The sequence below is a fragment of the Anguilla rostrata genome, chromosome 16, assembly GCF_018555375.3.
Source record: "Anguilla rostrata isolate EN2019 chromosome 16, ASM1855537v3, whole genome shotgun sequence".
Classification (NCBI taxonomy): domain Eukaryota; kingdom Metazoa; phylum Chordata; class Actinopteri; order Anguilliformes; family Anguillidae; genus Anguilla; species Anguilla rostrata.
Genome location: NC_057948.1, coordinates 16,978,200 through 16,996,187, shown reverse-complemented (window position 1 = coordinate 16,996,187; position 17,988 = coordinate 16,978,200). Strand labels below are relative to the sequence as shown.

At 52.0% G+C, this 17,988-nt stretch overlaps 1 protein-coding gene across 1 annotated transcript in view; it reads left to right on the top strand.

Annotated features, from left to right (window-relative positions):
- scaper (S-phase cyclin A-associated protein in the ER) overlaps window positions 1–17,988 on the top strand; it is an 88,974-nt gene that overhangs the window by 20,138 nt on the left and 50,848 nt on the right. Inside the window, exons 17-18 of the mRNA XM_064313786.1 lie at window positions 4,432–4,539; window positions 12,891–13,027. Coding sequence (XP_064169856.1) covers window positions 4,432–4,539; window positions 12,891–13,027 — 245 coding nt within the window. The remainder of the gene's footprint in view (window positions 1–4,431; window positions 4,540–12,890; window positions 13,028–17,988) is intronic.

Genomic DNA, 17,988 nt, shown 5'->3' with positions numbered 1-17,988 from the left:
CTCCTCGTCCTCTCTGCTCTCCGGCTAACTCTGTACAGGACCCGCTTCTCAATCATCCTTCTTCTGTTCAGGACAAGATGAGTGCAGTCTGCCAGTTCACATTTCGGCGGTATATTATACACGTTGCCGGTTTAATTTTGGGAGGTGATATGACGTTACTGTGTGCCGGTTTAAATTTGGTAGGTATTGTGATGTTTCTGAGTTCCTGTTTAAATTTGGTAGGTATTGTGATGTTTCTGAGTTCCTGTTTAAATTTGGTATGTATTGTGAGGTTAGTGTGCTGGTTTAAATTCTGCAAGTGTTGTGAAGTTATCAAGTACTCTGAGTGATAATGAAGGATAATAAACCACTGTGCATGAATGCAGTTTATTGTTAGTTATTAAGATATTTCCATTATCCTCTGCCACTTGATGTACTACACATTAGTTTCAGTACATCATATTACATCCACTTAGCAATTGTCATTATCTAGAGTGACTCACTGAGTGAATCCCGTAAGTGCATTCAGATGGGTTGGGTAGCACAGCAGTTCTACGGAAAAGGATGACAAACAGGCATAGAAACAGTAGCAGTTTAGTCTAAAGCCAATCACTCTAGGATCTGGAGCAAGAAGTCAGGTCTAGATACTGAAAGCTCTCTCATGCCTGCACCAAGGAAGCAACTGAACACACCTGACTAATCAGAAGCACGTGTGAAGCCATTTGTCCCAAACATTATGATGCCCTGAAATGTGTATAAAAAGTGATGTTATTTGTACATGGGGAAACCAAAATGTATTAAAATACCCGTTAATAAAAGCTGAGAATCTTCACTTTAACGGCACGTGCATTGTTTGATAGCAAATCTAAAATGGAGTTCAGAGCAAAATCAAGAAATATGTCTTTGTACCAAACATTATTGAATTTTTACATGAAGTGCTAAAATTGGCGGTCTCGAAAAGAGGAATGGGGAGGACCAGCAAAGAGGATCAAGGCAACCGTGATGCAGTCTGGAGAGCTGGATGTTCAGGCTGCATCAGAAGGCAGTCAGCCAGTCTGTGTACAGTTGACGACCACAGGCTGCTAATCTCCTGTGAATCATTGGGCGTGAGATGGTTCCTGTGTGAACGCACCAGCATACCGTACGCATGCCCCATGTGCCTGCTGCGTGAACCAGCAGGAGCTCTGGCCTTGAGTCATGAATGTTGAGTCTGGATGACTGGTGTGTGTGTCCCCCCCCTCACAGTGACCGTCGAACCGCACTGAAACAAGCCGAAAAAGATCCTTGTCGAACCCCTGGAAGATCAAACTGGAATCGCCCTGAAGAAATTCGCCGCTCGGCGGGACAGGAAGTCGGATGCGTACGGTCTAATCGATACAGCAGCCTCGGGCGGTGCTTCACGCGCGAATATTATTTGTGGTTGTTTATCAAGAACTATTCCCCTGGCGATACCGACGTCTTTCTCCAGTGAAGAGGTTGTTGTCCAGTGCAGGTTCAGCACAGTGGCTATCAGGTTATCCCTGGGGAAGAGAGCAACAGGCAGGAGCTCACATTCAGAACAGACTCCATATGTACTCTGAGAGCCGCCGTGTGTACGCACTGAGACCTGTAGCGATGCTGCACACGTCTGAGGTAAATGCAGCATCCCAAGCGCCAGTATTCAAACATCTCCTCGTCACACGAGGCAACATATAGCATCCCCTGTCACACGAGCGTAAATAACGATGTCTCCTGTCACATGAGCGCAGTAATATGAGCGATGTCTGTCCACACCGCCATAATGACCCTGTAGCGATAATGACTGTCCTCCTGTCCACACCAGCGCAGTAAATATGAGCATGTCCTCCTGTCCACACCGAGCGCAGTAAATATGAGCGATGTCCTCCTGTCCACACCGAGCGCAGTAAATATGAGCGATGTCCTCCTGTCCACACGAGCGCAGTAAATATGAGCGATGTCCTCCTGTCCACACCGAGCGCAGTAAATATGAGCGATGTCCTCCTGTCCACACGAGCGCAGTAAATGAGCATTCCTCTGTCCACATGACGAGTAAATATGAGCGATGTCCTCCTGTCCACATCGAGCGCAGTAAATATGAGCGATGTCCTCCTGTCCACATCGAGCGCAGTAAATATGAGCGATGTCCTCCTGTCCACACCGAGCGCAGTAAATATGAGCGATGTCCTCCTGTCCACATCGAGCGCAGTAAATATGAGCGATGTCCTCCTGTCCACATCGAGCGCAGTAAATATGAGCGATGTCCTCCTGTCCACACCGAGCGCAGTAAATATGAGCGATGTCCTCCTGTCCACATCGAGCGCAGTAAATATGAGCGATGTCCTCCTGTCCACATCGAGCGCAGTAAATATGAGCGATGTCCTCCTGTCCACATCGAGCGCAGTAATATGAGCGATGTCCTCCTGTCCACACGAGCGCAGTAAATATGAGCGATGTCCTCCTGTCCACACCGAGCGCAGTAAATATGAGCGATGTCCTCCTGTCCACACCGAGCGCAGTAAATATGAGCGATGTCCTCCTGTCCACACCGAGCGCAGTAAATATGAGCGATGTCCTCCTGTCCACACCAGCGCAGTAAATATGAGCGATGTCCTCCTGTCCACATCGAGCGCAGTAAATATGAGCGATGTCCTCCTGTCCACACCGAGCGCAGTAAATATGAGCGATGTCCTCCTGTCCACACCGAGCGCAGTAAATATGAGCGATGTCCTCCTGTCCACACCGAGCGCAGTAAATATGAGCGATGTCCTCCTGTCCACATCGAGCGCAGTAAATATGAGCGATGTCCTCCTGTCCACACGAGCGCAGTAAATATGAGCGATGTCCTCCTGTCCACACGAGCGCAGTAAATATGAGCGATGTCCTCCTGTCCACACCGAGCGCAGTAAATATGAGCGATGTCCTCCTGTCCACACCGAGCGCAGTAAATGTGAGCGATGTCCTCCTGTCCACACCGAGCGCAGTAAATATGAGCGATGTCCTCCTGTCCACATCGAGCGCAGTAAATATGAGCGATGTCCTCCTGTCCACATCGAGCGCAGTAAATATGAGCGATGTCCTCCTGTCCACACCGAGCGCAGTAAATATGAGCGATGTCCTCCTGTCCACACCGAGCGCAGTAAATATGAGCGATGTCCTCCTGTCCACACCGAGCGCAGTAAATATGAGCGATGTCCTCCTGTCCACACCGAGCGCAGTAAATATGAGCGATGTCCTCCTGTCCACATCGAGCGCAGTAAATATGAGCGATGTCCTCCTGTCCACACCGAGCGCAGTAAATATGAGCGATGTCCTCCTGTCCACACCGAGCGCAGTAAATATGAGCGATGTCCTCCTGTCCACACCGAGCGCAGTAAATATGAGCGATGTCCTCCTGTCCACATCGAGCGCAGTAAATATGAGCGATGTCCTCCTGTCCACATCGAGCGCAGTAAATATGAGCGATGTCCTCCTGTCCACATCGAGCGCAGTAAATATGAGCGATGTCCTCCTGTCCACATCGAGCGCAGTAAATATGAGCGATGTCCTCCTGTCCACACCGAGCGCAGTAAATATGAGCGATGTCCTCCTGTCCACACCGAGCGCATAAATATGAGCGATGTCCTCCTGTCCACATCGAGCACATTAAATATGAGCGATGTGCGCGGGTCTGTTTGCCATTCATGAGCGAGAAAAGCTGTCCTTAACCATGTGTGGGTGGCTGGAAGGGAACAGAAGAAATATGAGAAATGTCAAAAGGCGGAATGTTTTGGCCAAGTCTAAACAAAGTGAGGTATTGTCCGGACGCAATATGGTGCGTTTTAGGCGTGACTCAGTTTCCGGAACGTGGCGGCTTGCGTACATGAGCAGGTCAGAGGTGGAGAGTGCGGCCATGACGCTTTCGGGGGGTGGGGGGGGGCAGGAGGGGGAACCTTGCTGACACCAGATTTATCAAGCGGCTTTACCAGCACCCATGACTCACAGACGGGATTTCTTATCGTTCAGCTTCAAAGATTTATTGCTTTATTTTTTTGGAGTCTGGACCTCCGCTGGTTCCCTTCCCGTATATTTCGACCCCGCTCGGCGGCGCTTCTCAAAACGGCGGTCAAAGCCGAGCAGGAGCTGGCGAGAGCAGCGGTGACGTGGGACGTACTGTATATCAGACAGATGTGTGCTGGTATGTCTTGGATGATGACAAAAAAGTGGCTTGCGTACTGGTAGTTTATCTTCTCCCTTTTTACAGCAATGTAGCGTAATGGGTAGAGAACTGGGCTAGTGCCCCAAAGGTTGCAGGTTTGAATCCCAGCTACCAGGTAGGACCTATTCTTACTACTTCACCTGAATTGCTTCAGTATATATCCATCTGTGTGAAATACGTACTTGGGGACTTGGGGCAGATAAAAGCTATGGGATTCCGTGTTCTGACAGTCCTGTTCTGGCCCTTGTGTTTTGCAGATCACCTCTGAGGTGCACCTGTTGAGCCACACCAAGGGCAAGAGGCACCAGCAGGCGGTCCGCGAGGGCAGCAGCATCCAGGGCCGGGAGCTCTCCGACGAGGAAGTGGTGCGTACCGGCTGCGCGGCCCAAAATGTCCGCCCCCGGGCCCGCGTAGGACCTTGGGGGCCCAGAGCTACCTGGGTGGGCTTGTACAGCTGGGCGTGCTGGTTCAGCCGAGATGAATGGGCGATGCTATTTAGGTGACCGTGGCCCAGCCTGCCCCACCCATCCCTACGGCAGTGATGCGTACGCCTACGACCCCGCCCACCGCTCGCACCCCCCTCTGCTTTGAACAATATACTTCCCTGTGCCTCGAATGGGGAGGTGGAACAGAATGGAGCGTTTGTTTTATTTATTTTTATTTTATGTCTTTAGTTTACAACACCGCAGTAAAGGAACAGAGTGTTTTTATGTTTTATTTTATCTTCTAGCTGTGGAGGGCAGTAAATTAGCCGGATAGCGTAAACAGCCTGACTGCTCGGTGCCGTTTGAAGGGTGACATCACGGCTGTGTCTCCTAGCGCCCTGTGGGCCCATTGTGTGCGTGTGGGGCCGCTCAGGCCCGGTGTGTAACACGAGGTCACCGTGTCGACGCGCCCTTTTGTTTCGTCTGACAACTGTTGGCGGTATATGCCTGACCTCTGACCCCGGCACCTTCTTCGCTTGAACCTTCCCTGCTGGTAATCTCTAATGCCTCCTCTCCTCCACTCTAATTCATTAGCCCCCTCTCTCCACAGGCCCCTCCCCCCCCCCACCCGCCCATCGCAAAATAAACAAGACACCCCCCCCCCCTTCCCCCACGGCAGCCCATGGCCGCCTCTTCACCGCCAGGTTCCGCTTTAGATCCCCGACAGATTTGTCTGGGGCTCTTTTTTAAATCTGGGACTTCGGGCGTTATTTAAGGCCGCTGTGTCTGGCTGCTGTGGCTGCTTTGTTGGGGGAGCGCTGGCTGAAGTGCGTGTGGAACAGCGTGAGTTATGGCGACACCGAAAAGCCCGGGCCTGTTGAGCCCCGCCGGGCGGTTTGATGGAGGTCTCTAAAAAACGAAACGGAATGAACAAAGCCCCCCGCTGCTCCGGGACGAGACTCGGGTGGAGACGTGGAGGCGACTCGTAACAGCTCCCCTCCGTCTGATGTAAGGATATCACATGTGATGTGAGGCCAAAGCTGTTTTCAGTGCAGAGTGGGTTTATCAGGTGCATGTCTCTGTGAGCTGAATGCACTGGGATGCTCAGGGAGAAGCCCGGGTGCAGAGTGGGTTTATCAGGTGCACGTCTCTGTGAGCTGAATGCACTGGGATGCTCAGGGAGAAGCCCGGGTGCAGAGTGGGTTTATCAGGTGCATGTCTCTGTGAGCGTAATGCACTGGGATGCTTAGGGAGAAGCCCGGGTGCAGAGTGGGTTTATCAGGTGCACGTCTCTGTGAGCTTAATGCACTGGGATGCTTAGGGAGAAGCCCGAGTGCAGAGTGGGTTTATCAGGTGCATGTCTCTGTGAGCTTAATGCACTGGGATGCTCAGGGAGAAGCCCGGGTGCAGAGTGGGTTTATCTGGGTGCATGTCTCTGTGAGCTGAATGCACTGGGATGCTTAGGGAGAAGCCCGGGTGCAGAGTGGGTTTATCAGGTGCATGTCTCTGTGAGCGTAATGCACTGGGATGCTTAGGGAGAAGCCCGGGTGCAGAGTGGGTTTATCAGGTGCATGTCTCTGTGAGCTTAATGCACTGGGATGCTCAGGGAGAAGCCCGGGTGCAGAGTGGGTTTATCAGGTGCATGTCTCTGTGAGCGTAATGCACTGGGATGCTTAGGGAGAAGCCTGGGTGCAGAGTGGGTTTATCAGGTGCATGTCTCTGTGAGCTGAATGCACTGGGATGCTTAGGGAGAAGCCCGGGTGCAGAGTGGGTTTATCAGGTGCATGTCTCTGTGAGCTTAATGCACTGGGATGCTCAGGGAGAAGCCCGGTGCAGAGTGGGTTTATCAGGTGCATGTCTCTGTGAGCTTACTGCACTGGGATGCTCAGGGAGAAGCCCGGGTGCAGAGTGGGTTTATCAGGTGCATGTCTCTGTGAGCTTAATGCACTGGGATGCTCAGGGAGAAGCCCGGGTGCAGAGTGGGTTTATCAGGTGCATGTCTCTGTGAGCTTAATGCACTGGGATGCTCAGGGAGAAGCCCGGGTGCAGAGTGGGTTTATCAGGTGCATGTCTCTGTGAGCTTACTGCACTGGGATGCTCAGGGAGAAGCCCGGGTGCAGAGTGGGTTTATCAGGTGCATGTCTCTGTGAGCTTAATGCACTGGGATGCTTAGGGAGAAGCCCGGGTGCAGAGTGGGTTTATCAGGTGCATGTCTCTGTGAGCTGAATGCACTGGGATGCTTAGGGAGAAGCCTGGGTGCAGAGTGGGTTTATCAGGTGCATGTCTCTGTGAGCTTAATGCACTGGGATGCTTAGGGAGAAGCCCGGGTGCAGAGTGGGTTTATCAGGTGCATGTCTCTGTGAGCTTAATGCACTGGGATGCTCAGGGAGAAGCCCGGGTGCAGAGTGGGTTTATCAGGTGCATGTCTCTGTGAGCGTAATGCACTGGGATGCTCAGGGAGAAGCCCGGGTGCAGAGTGGGTTTATCAGGTGCATGTCTCTGTGAGCTGAATGCACTGGGATGCTTAGGGAGAAGCCTGGGTGCAGAGTGGGTTTATCAGGTGCATGTCTCTGTGAGCTTAATGCACTGGGATGCTTAGGGAGAAGCCCGGTGCAGAGTGGGTTTATCAGGTGCATGTCTCTGTGAGCTTAATGCACTGGGATGCTCAGGGAAGCCCGGGTGCAGAGTGGGTTTATCAGGTGCATGTCTCTGTGAGCGTAATGCACTGGGATGCTCAGGGAGAAGCCCGGGTGCAGAGTGGGTTTATCAGGTGCATGTCTCTGTGAGCTTAATGCACTGGGATGCTTAGGGAGAAGCCCGGGTGCAGAGTGGGTTTATCAGGTGCATGTCTCTGTGAGCTTAATGCACTGGGATGCTCAGGAGAAGCCCGGTGCAGAGTGGGTTTATCAGGTGCATGTCTCTGTGAGCTTAATGCACTGGGATGCTCAGGGAGAAGCCCGGGTGCAGAGTGGGTTTATCAGGTGCATGTCTCTGTGAGCTTAATGCACTGGGATGCTCAGGGAGAAGCCCGGGTGCAGAGTGGGTTTATCAGGTGCATGTCTCTGTGAGCGTAATGCACTGGGATGCTTAGGGAGAAGCCCGGGTGCAGAGTGGGTTTATCAGGTGCATGTCTCTGTGAGCTGAATGCACTGGGATGCTCAGGGAGAAGCCCGGGTGCAGAGTGGGTTTATCAGGTGCATGTCTCTGTGAGCTGAATGCACTGGGATGCTTAGGGAGAAGCCCGGGCGACGAGCACGTCGGCTGACGGTGAGGTATTGAGCAGTTTGACGGCTTACTCGAACACACGCTTGCGTCTCCCTGTCTAAACATGAGCGTCCCGTGCGGATGAAGTCACACCCTCTGCATGTTATAAGCTACAGGAACTCCTGCTGGATTAGGGACGGGAAAGCGCTGTCCATTGGGGTTCGCTACACTGTAGGCAGAAGCAGGAAGTCGGTGGGCGATCATTTAAAAAACTGCGCTTTGGCTAACGGGCCGGTACAATCAGAGCGGTTTCAGCCAGCCCCCGGTCTCCTCCACCGCAGGTCAGAGCCGGCCGAAGGTGCCGGCGTTTTTGACGTATGGTCCGTAGGAGCCGAGGCGCGGAGTGTGTGTGCGGTGTGTGTGTGTGGTGTGTGGGCGCGGTGTGCGGGTGTGGTGTGTGAGGGAGGTGTGTGTGCGTGGGCCGACTGGGCCGGCGTGTTTGACATATGGTCCGTAGGAGCCGAGACGCGGAGTGTGTGTGCGGTGTGTGAGCGTGGTGTGTGAGTGTGGTGTGTGTGTGGGTGTGGTGTGTGAGCGCGGTGTGTGGAGTGTGAGTGCGGGGCGTACGGTGTTTGTTTTTCCGACGCGGCGGCGGGTGGCATTATTTATGTCCCCTCGGTCTCGGCGACGCCGTATTTCACCCGGACCCGCCTGGCCCTCTGCCGGCACGGCTTCCATAACTCTCCGCGGGATGAAAGATTTTTAATTAAAATTAAGACGGCTGGCTGAACCGCGCAGAGGTCGCTAAATAGTCCCCCTCCCCACTCCCCCGCCAGCCCCTCCACCCCTTCTCGCTGTCGGTAGCGGCCGTGCTGCGGCTCTCGACCCCCACCAAGGCCCCCCCGCCCCCCTCGCGCCCGAGTTTCCTCACGCCCCTCTCGTCGCTGCAAGGGCCCGGGGCGAGTGGAATTAAAATAGGTCGCGGTTATGGACGGCCGTCTGATCGAAGCTCGGGGCGGTCGCGGTTCCTACGGCCGCCCGCGGTGCTTTAGCTTTATTGGTTGTCACCCGCCGTGTTTTACCGTCATACACGCTTGTCCGCGCGAGGCCCTCTGCACTCTGGACATATTGGATTTTGGTCATCGCTCACCCTTGACCTTGCTCAGAGGAATTACCGCTGACCTCTCGGTCAAACGCTCGGGCCGCCGGGCCGGACCCATCTGTGACACCGCGGGCTTGTGGGCGTGGCTGACGGGGAGGGGTTTGGGGTGTGGTCGTCAGCTTGATGAAGTGGGACCTGCTAGGGGAGTGCCCCCCCCCGGACCAGGACAGAGTCGGAAGGTCCTGTTCATAAATCCCCCCTGGTGCCCCGGACCCTAATTGAAATTGGCAGGGTGGGGGTGACACCCCCTGACCTGTTGCCTCCCACCCTCTTTTCTCCATTGCCTGTTGGGTGTTCAGTCAGGGAGCCATGGGCCCAGATCACGCCCCAAATGTAATGAGTCATCCCTAGAGATGGACTCCCAGGTTCCTCGTGTCTTAGCATGTGCTTCTTCACCCGGGAGAGAGCATTCCCCAGCCCGCAGCTCTGGATCAGATTATTCTTTAATTGAACTTTGAGTTGATAGAGATTCATCCAGGGGCTGGCAAGTTTGTAAAAGACAATGTATTTATAGATTTTTTAATTATTTTTTTACAGATTTTTACTTTTGTTTCTTCATGTTGTGAAACTGCTGGGAACACAAAAGGATCATAAGCGTAATTGGCGGGTGGGCCTGGAACCCGATACGGCCCCGCCTCCGCACAGCGACGCCTCGGATGACACGCGCGGACCGCGCTCTGTTCGCCGGCAGAGAAATGAAACCCGTCATCTCACACCGCCGCTCGGGCCATCCCGCTCGGGCCCTTTCCGCGGCAGACAAAGGGGCCGGCGAGCGAACGTATCGTTTGGACGCGGTGCACATACAGAGGGGGCCTCTTCAGCCGCCTCCGTAGGTGTGACGTTCTCAGCGCTCTCTCTCGTGTTACCCTGCCCGGGAGCGCACCGCTCCGCCCCGGGGGGCTCCCTCTGCGCTCCATTGTCCCTCAGACCCCCCCCCCAACCGAAAACTAGAAAAAAACACTGGACGACAGCTGTCGCTCAAAGCCCTCCCTGCCCCGCCCCCTCACCTCTGACACCTCTATAATCGGAGGTTATTGGCGCTGAGGGGGGTGTAGATCTGCTGTCAGTCTGATGCTGATGGTTTTATGGGTGCAGGTGGAGCATTAGCCATCTGCAGTGTGTGGCCTGCGGGTCTCCAGACTCAGATTCGCTCCAAACCCATATCTGTAGCTGCAGGGTACGTATGGCTAATCATTTCAGAGGGGCTTCAGGTTTCTGCAGCCTTAATAGGATTCGCTTTTTCCTTTTCTCTCTCTTGGTGCGGTCTGGGTTTTACGCAGAGCGGTACGGCACGTGGCGATAAACCGCTGCTTTAGCCGACTGCGCCACTCAGCGACCCCTAGGAGCAAATAAAAATCGAAAAATTTTGTCAGTTGTACCTCAATATTGTCAGAGTGATACAGTGTGTCTGCAGTCCGCATAGTGGATCTTAATTAATGAAGGTTTCCAGTGCGATACCTAGGGGGAAACAGTTTGAGTATGATACTCCGCCTTAACGCCTCAGCAAGTCTCCAGCTGCATGCGTGGTTAATAATTAAAAATTAACGCGGTGTAATTAAAAGTAATCACACTAATTGCAGTGCTTTTCTGTCAGCGATGCGATGGTAATTGCCTGTAATGCTAGGAGGTTTGAAGCGTGAATCAGTTCTGCCGCGTGCTCTCCTGGAGGCGTGGCGGAGAGAGCAGGGGGCGTGGCCTCTCGCCTTTCAGACGCGCTGCTCGACACCTGCCTTACAAACGGGAGGAGCCTCCCTTGGGACTGGGGCCCAGGAGGGACAAACTTGTAGAAATGCAAAACCCCTTGGAAACAGCTGTCAGTAGGAATGTGATCACTTTGTCTAGTACCATAATAAGTTTAGGACAAGTGACAATTATGGTGATTTTATTTAATTTGGATATTGTTAAATCTGCCGCACGGTAAAGACTGTCTTCCCTTTGGGACTTCTTGTGGTTTTTGTCACAGTTGAAATTGATGCTAAGTGACCTGGTAATGTGTAAGCTTTACATATTAATCCCGTTGATCCTTGGTTGAACCGGATGCTTTCTCCTCTACCATTACCGGCTTAATCTTAATTCAATTCTGCACTGATGCTGACACAGTACAAGTGTTTTTCCTCCCCCTATTATGGATACCTACGTCTGGCAGGAAAATCAAATGCAAAATTTGATTTGATTTTTTCTTTGAAACGACTGAAGTAACTGTGTGTTAAATTGGCTGAGTGGAATATTTTGTTGTCGAGTGGAACGCGTTTGCAGCTGTGCCCCGAACACTTCCTGCCCAAACGAGAAGCCGCCCCCGTGCGGAATGGAAGCTTTGATTCCTCACCCCGTAGGACCCGATCATCTCTGAAGATGACAGGATAATTGGATAATTAGTGGCTGTCATACGTATCGCGTTGTTTAACGTGACTGATGGGTTTCATCGGTCTAATTTTTTCTTTTTTGGGTTGGATGTCAACAGCATCTGAAAGCCCCCGGCGTACGATGGACAGGAAATGACATCGCCGGCTCCCCTTTCAGCACCGCTGCAATGATACGCGCTCAAAGGCGCGCCGGGTGTTGAAGACACGCTGGGTAATTAGTGGCCAGAATGAGGGGCCGACGGAGACCAACGCCTCAGCCGCGGGGCCCGAGCATGTCACGCTTGCCCCTCCCCCTGGTGGGGGCCAACGCACCTGCGGTGTGTAATGCTCCGGGTCACCTTCCCTGCCGAGTCCGCTACAGAAGGGCGATATAATATACCGGGACGATAACAGCCATAGCGACCATGTAGTGTATCGTTTTTTTCTCTTCAGTTATATCTGATGCAATCGTAAACAACCCCACTTCAGAGGGCGCCTGAAATGATTTTGGAGAATGCGTCACCACTGTTATTCGTCTATTGGTGACCATAAGACTGCCAATCCGCAGCAAGGCCTCACAGCTTCATGCCTTTGACAAAAACTCATCGTGTGATTACATGGAGGCTGTATGAACTTGGTGCTGACTGGCTCTTATCAACATCCAATAACAGATAACAATGGTTGCCTTTTTTTCTCCGGAAGCATCTCACGCACTCTGTTTAGTTTGGTTGTTTAGTGACCGCTTCAGGTGTAATTAAAAACAAAAAGACAAAAGGAAAGGCAGTGCGCCGTATGGTGGCTACGGCTGCTATTGCATTCCGTCATTTTCATCGCGATGTATCGCCCGTTCCTTATGTCTGCTGCCTCTCGCGCGTTCGCTCGCTACAGAACGGGTGCTTCCGATACGATGGCGAGGGCGAGCGTTCTGAGGTAGCGGCGGGAGGGCGAGCGTTCTGAGGAAGCGGCGGGAGGGCGAGCGTTCTGAGGACGCGGCGGGGGGGCGAGCGTTCTGAGGAAGCGGCGGGGGGGCTCACCCGTCATGCCAGCGCTGAGGGACGTGGGCGGGGGTACTCTTTCTTTTCCGTACGCTCCTGCTGGCGGTGTCGGTTTCTCAGGTTCGAGTCTGTTGTTTTTGGGAATAAGTGAATGAGGACAGGTGAGAGATGGGCTCTCAGATAAAAACGTTTCCACCCGCAGGTACTGTAGGTAGGCAGGCTTTTATCCTCACACCCCGCCCCCCGCCCCCCCAAAAAAATTCCTATTCCTACAGGCCCTTCTATTGATTCTGTAGGAACTCATTAATCACTGTCTGGAAGGTGGCAGATTCCATAAAGAGAAAACGCATGATGTAATAATGAGCTTCAATCAGGCTGTTAACATTTTCTGTTGGCTTTTGAAACTCTTTTCCTGCCTCTAAATGAAAAAATAATTGTGGAATGCACCGGAGCTAAGACTGCCCTCATTATAATGACTTTTAACGATTGATTTTTTTGGGGGGGGGTTGTTACTGTATGACTTTCCAGAAAGTTCTGTGATTGGTGAATGAGGGCCGCTGACATTTTTCACTCCGTACGTGTCCCTAGGAACACCTGTCCTTAAAGAAGTACATCGTGGACATCGTGACGGACAGCTCCATCGCCGTGGAGACCGCCAAAGACAGCGAGGAGAGGCAGAAGGCGCGGAAGAAAGCGAAGAAGCTGCGGGCGAGGATGAACTCGAGGTGGGGTCTCTCATTCCCTCACCGTGTCGCACATCTGTCACTGCATCACACACACGCCATTACATCATCACAAACACTGCCCTGCACAGTGATGAGCGCCCTTGATGAAGATGAGCGAAAAGCAGTGTAAAATGAACGTAGTTATAGTTCCGTAAGAAGTAAATTTGGGGCTCACTGCATCCCACATAATCGCATATGCAGCACATCCTCATCCCACATGCATCACTGTATGACTCATCCATTATTACATCATCACTTATCCATCACATCATCACACATCCAGTAAATCACCACAGGTCCCTTACGTAATCACTTACCATCACATCCTCACGGATCCTTAACACATCTGTGAAACATGCATGGCAACATCACATAAGCATCACATCCATAACAGGAACATCCATCATACGTCAGTCACACGTCTATCACACAACTTCCACTCAACCATCAGAAACCCATCCGAAACCTGTTAGAAACCTATCGCACTTGCACAGCCCCTCATTGGTCAGTCTATTGACAAAAACAAAAAAGCCCAGTTTTATTGGGCGGGGGGGGGGGGTTGGGGGGGTTGAGTAACAGGCGTGGGGGGCGGGGTGGGAAGTTGTGTTCTCTGTGGCTGTCTTCGGAGTAGCGCTGATGAGCGTGATTCATGGCCACTTTGTGTGATTGGGGAGGGAGCGTGTGGATCCATCTGAAGCCCTGGCTCTCACCTGTTAAGAGCTTTTCTCCTAATTGGCTGGCGGAGTGCTGCCAAAACAGCAGCCTCCTCCCCGTGCACAACAGCATGTTACAGTATGTGTGCTCCATGCCTGCCCCCATGCCCCCCCCCCCAGGGTATTGATTTTTAAATGCCGTATCAAAGAAAATCAATACTAATCAACAAATAGGAGGCAGCGCACCTCTGTGTCACGTCCTGGGGTCGGCCCGTAATTAATTTTGTTGCCTGTCACGACATGGTGGGTCACTGTGTGTGTGCGGTGTGTGTGCGTGTGTGTGTGTGTGTGTGTGTGTGTGTGTGTGTGTGTGTGTGTGTGTGTGTGTGCGTGCGTGTGTGCGCGTGTGCGTGTGCGTGTGCGTGTGCGTGTGTGTATGTTTTGGGGAGAGGGGTTGGAATAAAGTTGAAGACATAACAGGATGGATGGAGAGTTGAATGGCGGGAAGGTTTGTTTGTCATTGCAGTTGCATTGCATTGCATCTCAGGTCTCAGGCCCTGCGTCCTCTCAGGCTCTGCGTCCTCTCAGGCTCTGCGTCCTCTCAGGCCCTGCGTCCTCTCAGGTCTCAGGCCCTGCGTCCTCTCAGGTCTCAGGCCCTGCGTCCTCTCAGCTCTCAGGCCCTGCGTCCTCTCAGGCTCTCAGGCCCTGCGTCCTCTCAGGTCTCAGGCCCTGCGTCCTCTCAGGCTCTGCGTCCTCTCAGGCCCTGCGTCCTCTCAGGTCTCAGGCCCTGCGTCCCTATCTCAGGCCCTGCGTCCTCTCAGGTCTCAGGCCTGGTCCTCTCAGCTCTCAGGCCCTGCGTCCTCTCAGCTCTCAGGCCCTGCGTCCTCTCAGTCTCAGGCCCTGCGTCCTCTCAGGGCTCAGGCCCTGCGTCCTCTCAGGCCCTGCGCCCTCTCAGGTCTCAGGCTCTGCGTCCTCTCAGCTCTCAGGCCCTGCGTCCTCTCAGGCACTGCGCCCTCTCAGCTCTCAGGCTCTGCGTCCTCTCAGGTCTCAGGCCCTGCGTCCTCTCAGGGCTCAGGCCCTGCGTGCTCCATCATTCCGTGGCTGCTCCGGGTCCCCTCCGCAGGCAGGGGCGGTAGTTTTACAGCCCTGGTTGAGAAGAGGGGTCTCGCTGAGGGCTGGTCACTTCCAGAGCCTTTTAACTGACCCCTTTACAGAGGGCGGGCCACGCCAGGGTCAGTTACATCAGTGCCCATATCTGCCATTCTTTGGGTCTTTTTTTTTCTTGCCCCTGGTTTTAATGACCGTAGAAATTCTCCTTTAAATTATGCCCCTTTAAAAAAAACCACACACTCACTCATTATACTGAATGCTCAGGGAGGTGGGGGGAGGTCTTTAATAGACAGAACCCCCCGTGGTGAGAAAGTGACAACATGAGGACATTCTGCTCCCTGTCACTCATTCCCCCGCCCCTTCCTGCTGTGACAAGCACTTAAATGGAAAAGGCTTTTCCAGGTCATAAAAGGGGTGGTGTGGGGAGGGGAGGTGAGGAGAGGTGTGGTGTGGGGAGGGGAGGGGAGGAGCAGACACTGTGCAGAGGTGAGCAGGAGGCCCGCTGGGTGTAAATGACCCATTTTATAGGGCTGCTGCACACGATTAGTCAAATCCAGAGACAGGGTTCGTACGGTCATGAAAAACCTGGAAAAGTCATTGAAATTTAAAATGCAATTTCCAGGCCCTGGAAAAGTTATGGAAAATAATATTTTTTGAAAAGTTTTGGAAAAGTAATGGAAACACAGCTAAAGTTGCATCAAATATAACTACTAATTAATCCAATCATAAAAATAGTATGTATAGTAGTAAAACGTAAATTGTCACGTAACCTTCGCGGTATTTTGGTGGTGTGAGAAGTTAATTCAGTCTGGCTCAGTCTGTTTACTGGCACGCCCAACAGGCACGCTTCTGCTAATGTAGCAGTTAGTAAACGTAGGCCCTACTGTGCCGACAATATGCCAGGGAAGTGCAGCTTCAATAATATATCAGGGCTCGAAATTAACTTTTTTACTTCGTAGCACTGTACCAAAATGTAAGGAGCACCAACAATATATGCAATAGATTTTTTATTGATAAAAAACGACAATATAACAGTACGGTTTACAAGTAACAATTAAACTGTCAAGCATAAATTGTGTCGACTCTTCAAGGAATTGCGTGTTATGCATTCAAACGACAAAGAGCTTCTCCTCACATTAATACCGCTAATTAAATCAACCGCCAGTAAACTGCATCGGAGAAATGAGCTGTTTCAAACGGGTCGCTACACAAAACACTAAGTTACCGTTTAAAAAAAATGCCGTAATCGTGCGCTTCAACTTTCCAGCTTTCTATAACGCTAATAAATTGAACATAAACTTTTGTCGTTAGGTAACATTAGTTAACGCGTTAGCTCTTTGTGTCGCGTGACAGTGGAGTGCAGCGAAAGGGAGTGATTGAAGGCTAATATTAACCAATTTAAAATCAGCATTAAAGGTAAGAATGTCAAGCTCACGATTGGTTAGAAGGGTTACCGTCAGCTCCCAAGGCACATACTGAGTGTATTAACTAGCGAATGTACAGAGAAAGACGTTCGACTGGAAAAACTGACAAAAATGTTAAACTATTCGAATTAAAATATGAGAGAATGTATCTAAGTGTGTCTGTCTGGTGTTTATTTGTTTTAGAGAGGCACGATATGTTTCAGATGCAGACCTAATTTTACTTAGTGTTACAATAAATAATTTTAAATTGTCCCGCTGAGATAAAGTCATTTGTTTTGGTCATGGATATTCAGTTAAAGGTTGTGGAGAAGTCATGGAAAAGTCATTGAAAATCATTGGTGAAAAAGTGTATGAACCCTGCAGAGAGCGTACGCTGCAGCATCGCTGTAAACCTCAGAAGCGCTTAACCAGCCTGATAAAAAGAGCAGCCTTCTGAGGGGGACTGTCATTTATATTTATGTCTTTTTTAAAATACATTAAAATACGTTTGTGTTGGTAGTGTCGTACTGAGTTGGCGGCAGGATTGTGGTCCTGAAAAGGTGGTCCTATTACAGGTCTTTTTCCCCCGTCCTGTTTGGTGCGTGACATTTGTTGGTGCGTGCGGGCACGTCTGAGTCCTCCACAGGAGCGGATGTCTCAGTGGCCAGGCTTGCCATTTGAGGGAGAGGGAGAGCGAGAGTGAGATGCGTGCACAAAGCCTGCCCTGTCTGCAAAGAACAGGGCTGAATTTACCTGCTTTAGCAAACGTATCTCTTTTAAACACGGGGGGTGGCGGGGGGTGGGTTATATGACCAGTGCGTGTACCGTTTCTAAACCCCAGAAAGATTTACATCCTGCAGTGGGAATATCCGGTGAGCGCTCGTACGTCTGCCCGGGTTTTAAAAGCCTCTCTCCGGTGGAGCCAAGCGCTTCCTTCGGATCGGACGAGTAAATCCGAGCGGACTCTGACTCATCTGCGATTCACCTGCGGGCTCGTGTGCCGTGAGCCCTCTGTCTTCCCCTGTCACCAGCCCTTTCACTGCGGGCTGTCCGCTCCCTCTCCCCCCGTGTGAAGCGCCCCTGAGGGCCGTGTGTGTGTTTTTCGGGACGGCTCGGTGATGTAATGTACACGCGTGTGCTTCTCGCTCGTAGCAGGGCGGGGCGCTGGCGTGCGCGGGCGCAGATATATGCGCCTGTCACTTCAGCGCGAGCGGCGCTAAGTGCGCGTCCCGGCGCGGACGCTTTTATGGCGGGAGCCGTCTGCCTGCCCCGCCCGCCAGGGTGAGCGCAGGGACGCGTCCTGATGAATTGATTATTAGTTCGGCATTGTATGGTCCCCTGTGTGTGTGTGTGTGTGTGTGTGTGAATCTGTGTGTGTGTGTGTGTGTGTGTGTGTGTGTGTGTGTGTGAGTCAGTGTGCGTGTGTGTGTGTTTTAGTGAGAGTGTGTGAGAGAGTGTGTGAGAGAGTGTGTGTGTGTGTGTGTGTGTGTGGATGTGTGTGTGTGAGTGTGTGTGACTGCGTGTGTGTGTGTGTATTTTTGTCCGTCTGTCTTAAACTGATTACTGATATTTATAGCCCTGGTCCATTTTACCGGTCCGCTGTGGAGGTGATGTATGGCTCAGCAATTGCTCCCCGTTTAACCCCGGGAGGCGTAAAGCTGTCACCAGGAATAGTGTCATATCTGCCCTGAGGAACAGGCTGCATGTGGGCTGAGCTCTGCTGAAGGCAGGGTGGTTGTGTGTCGGGTTTTTTTATTATTATTATTTTTATAAATCCTCTCCCCCATGTGGACTC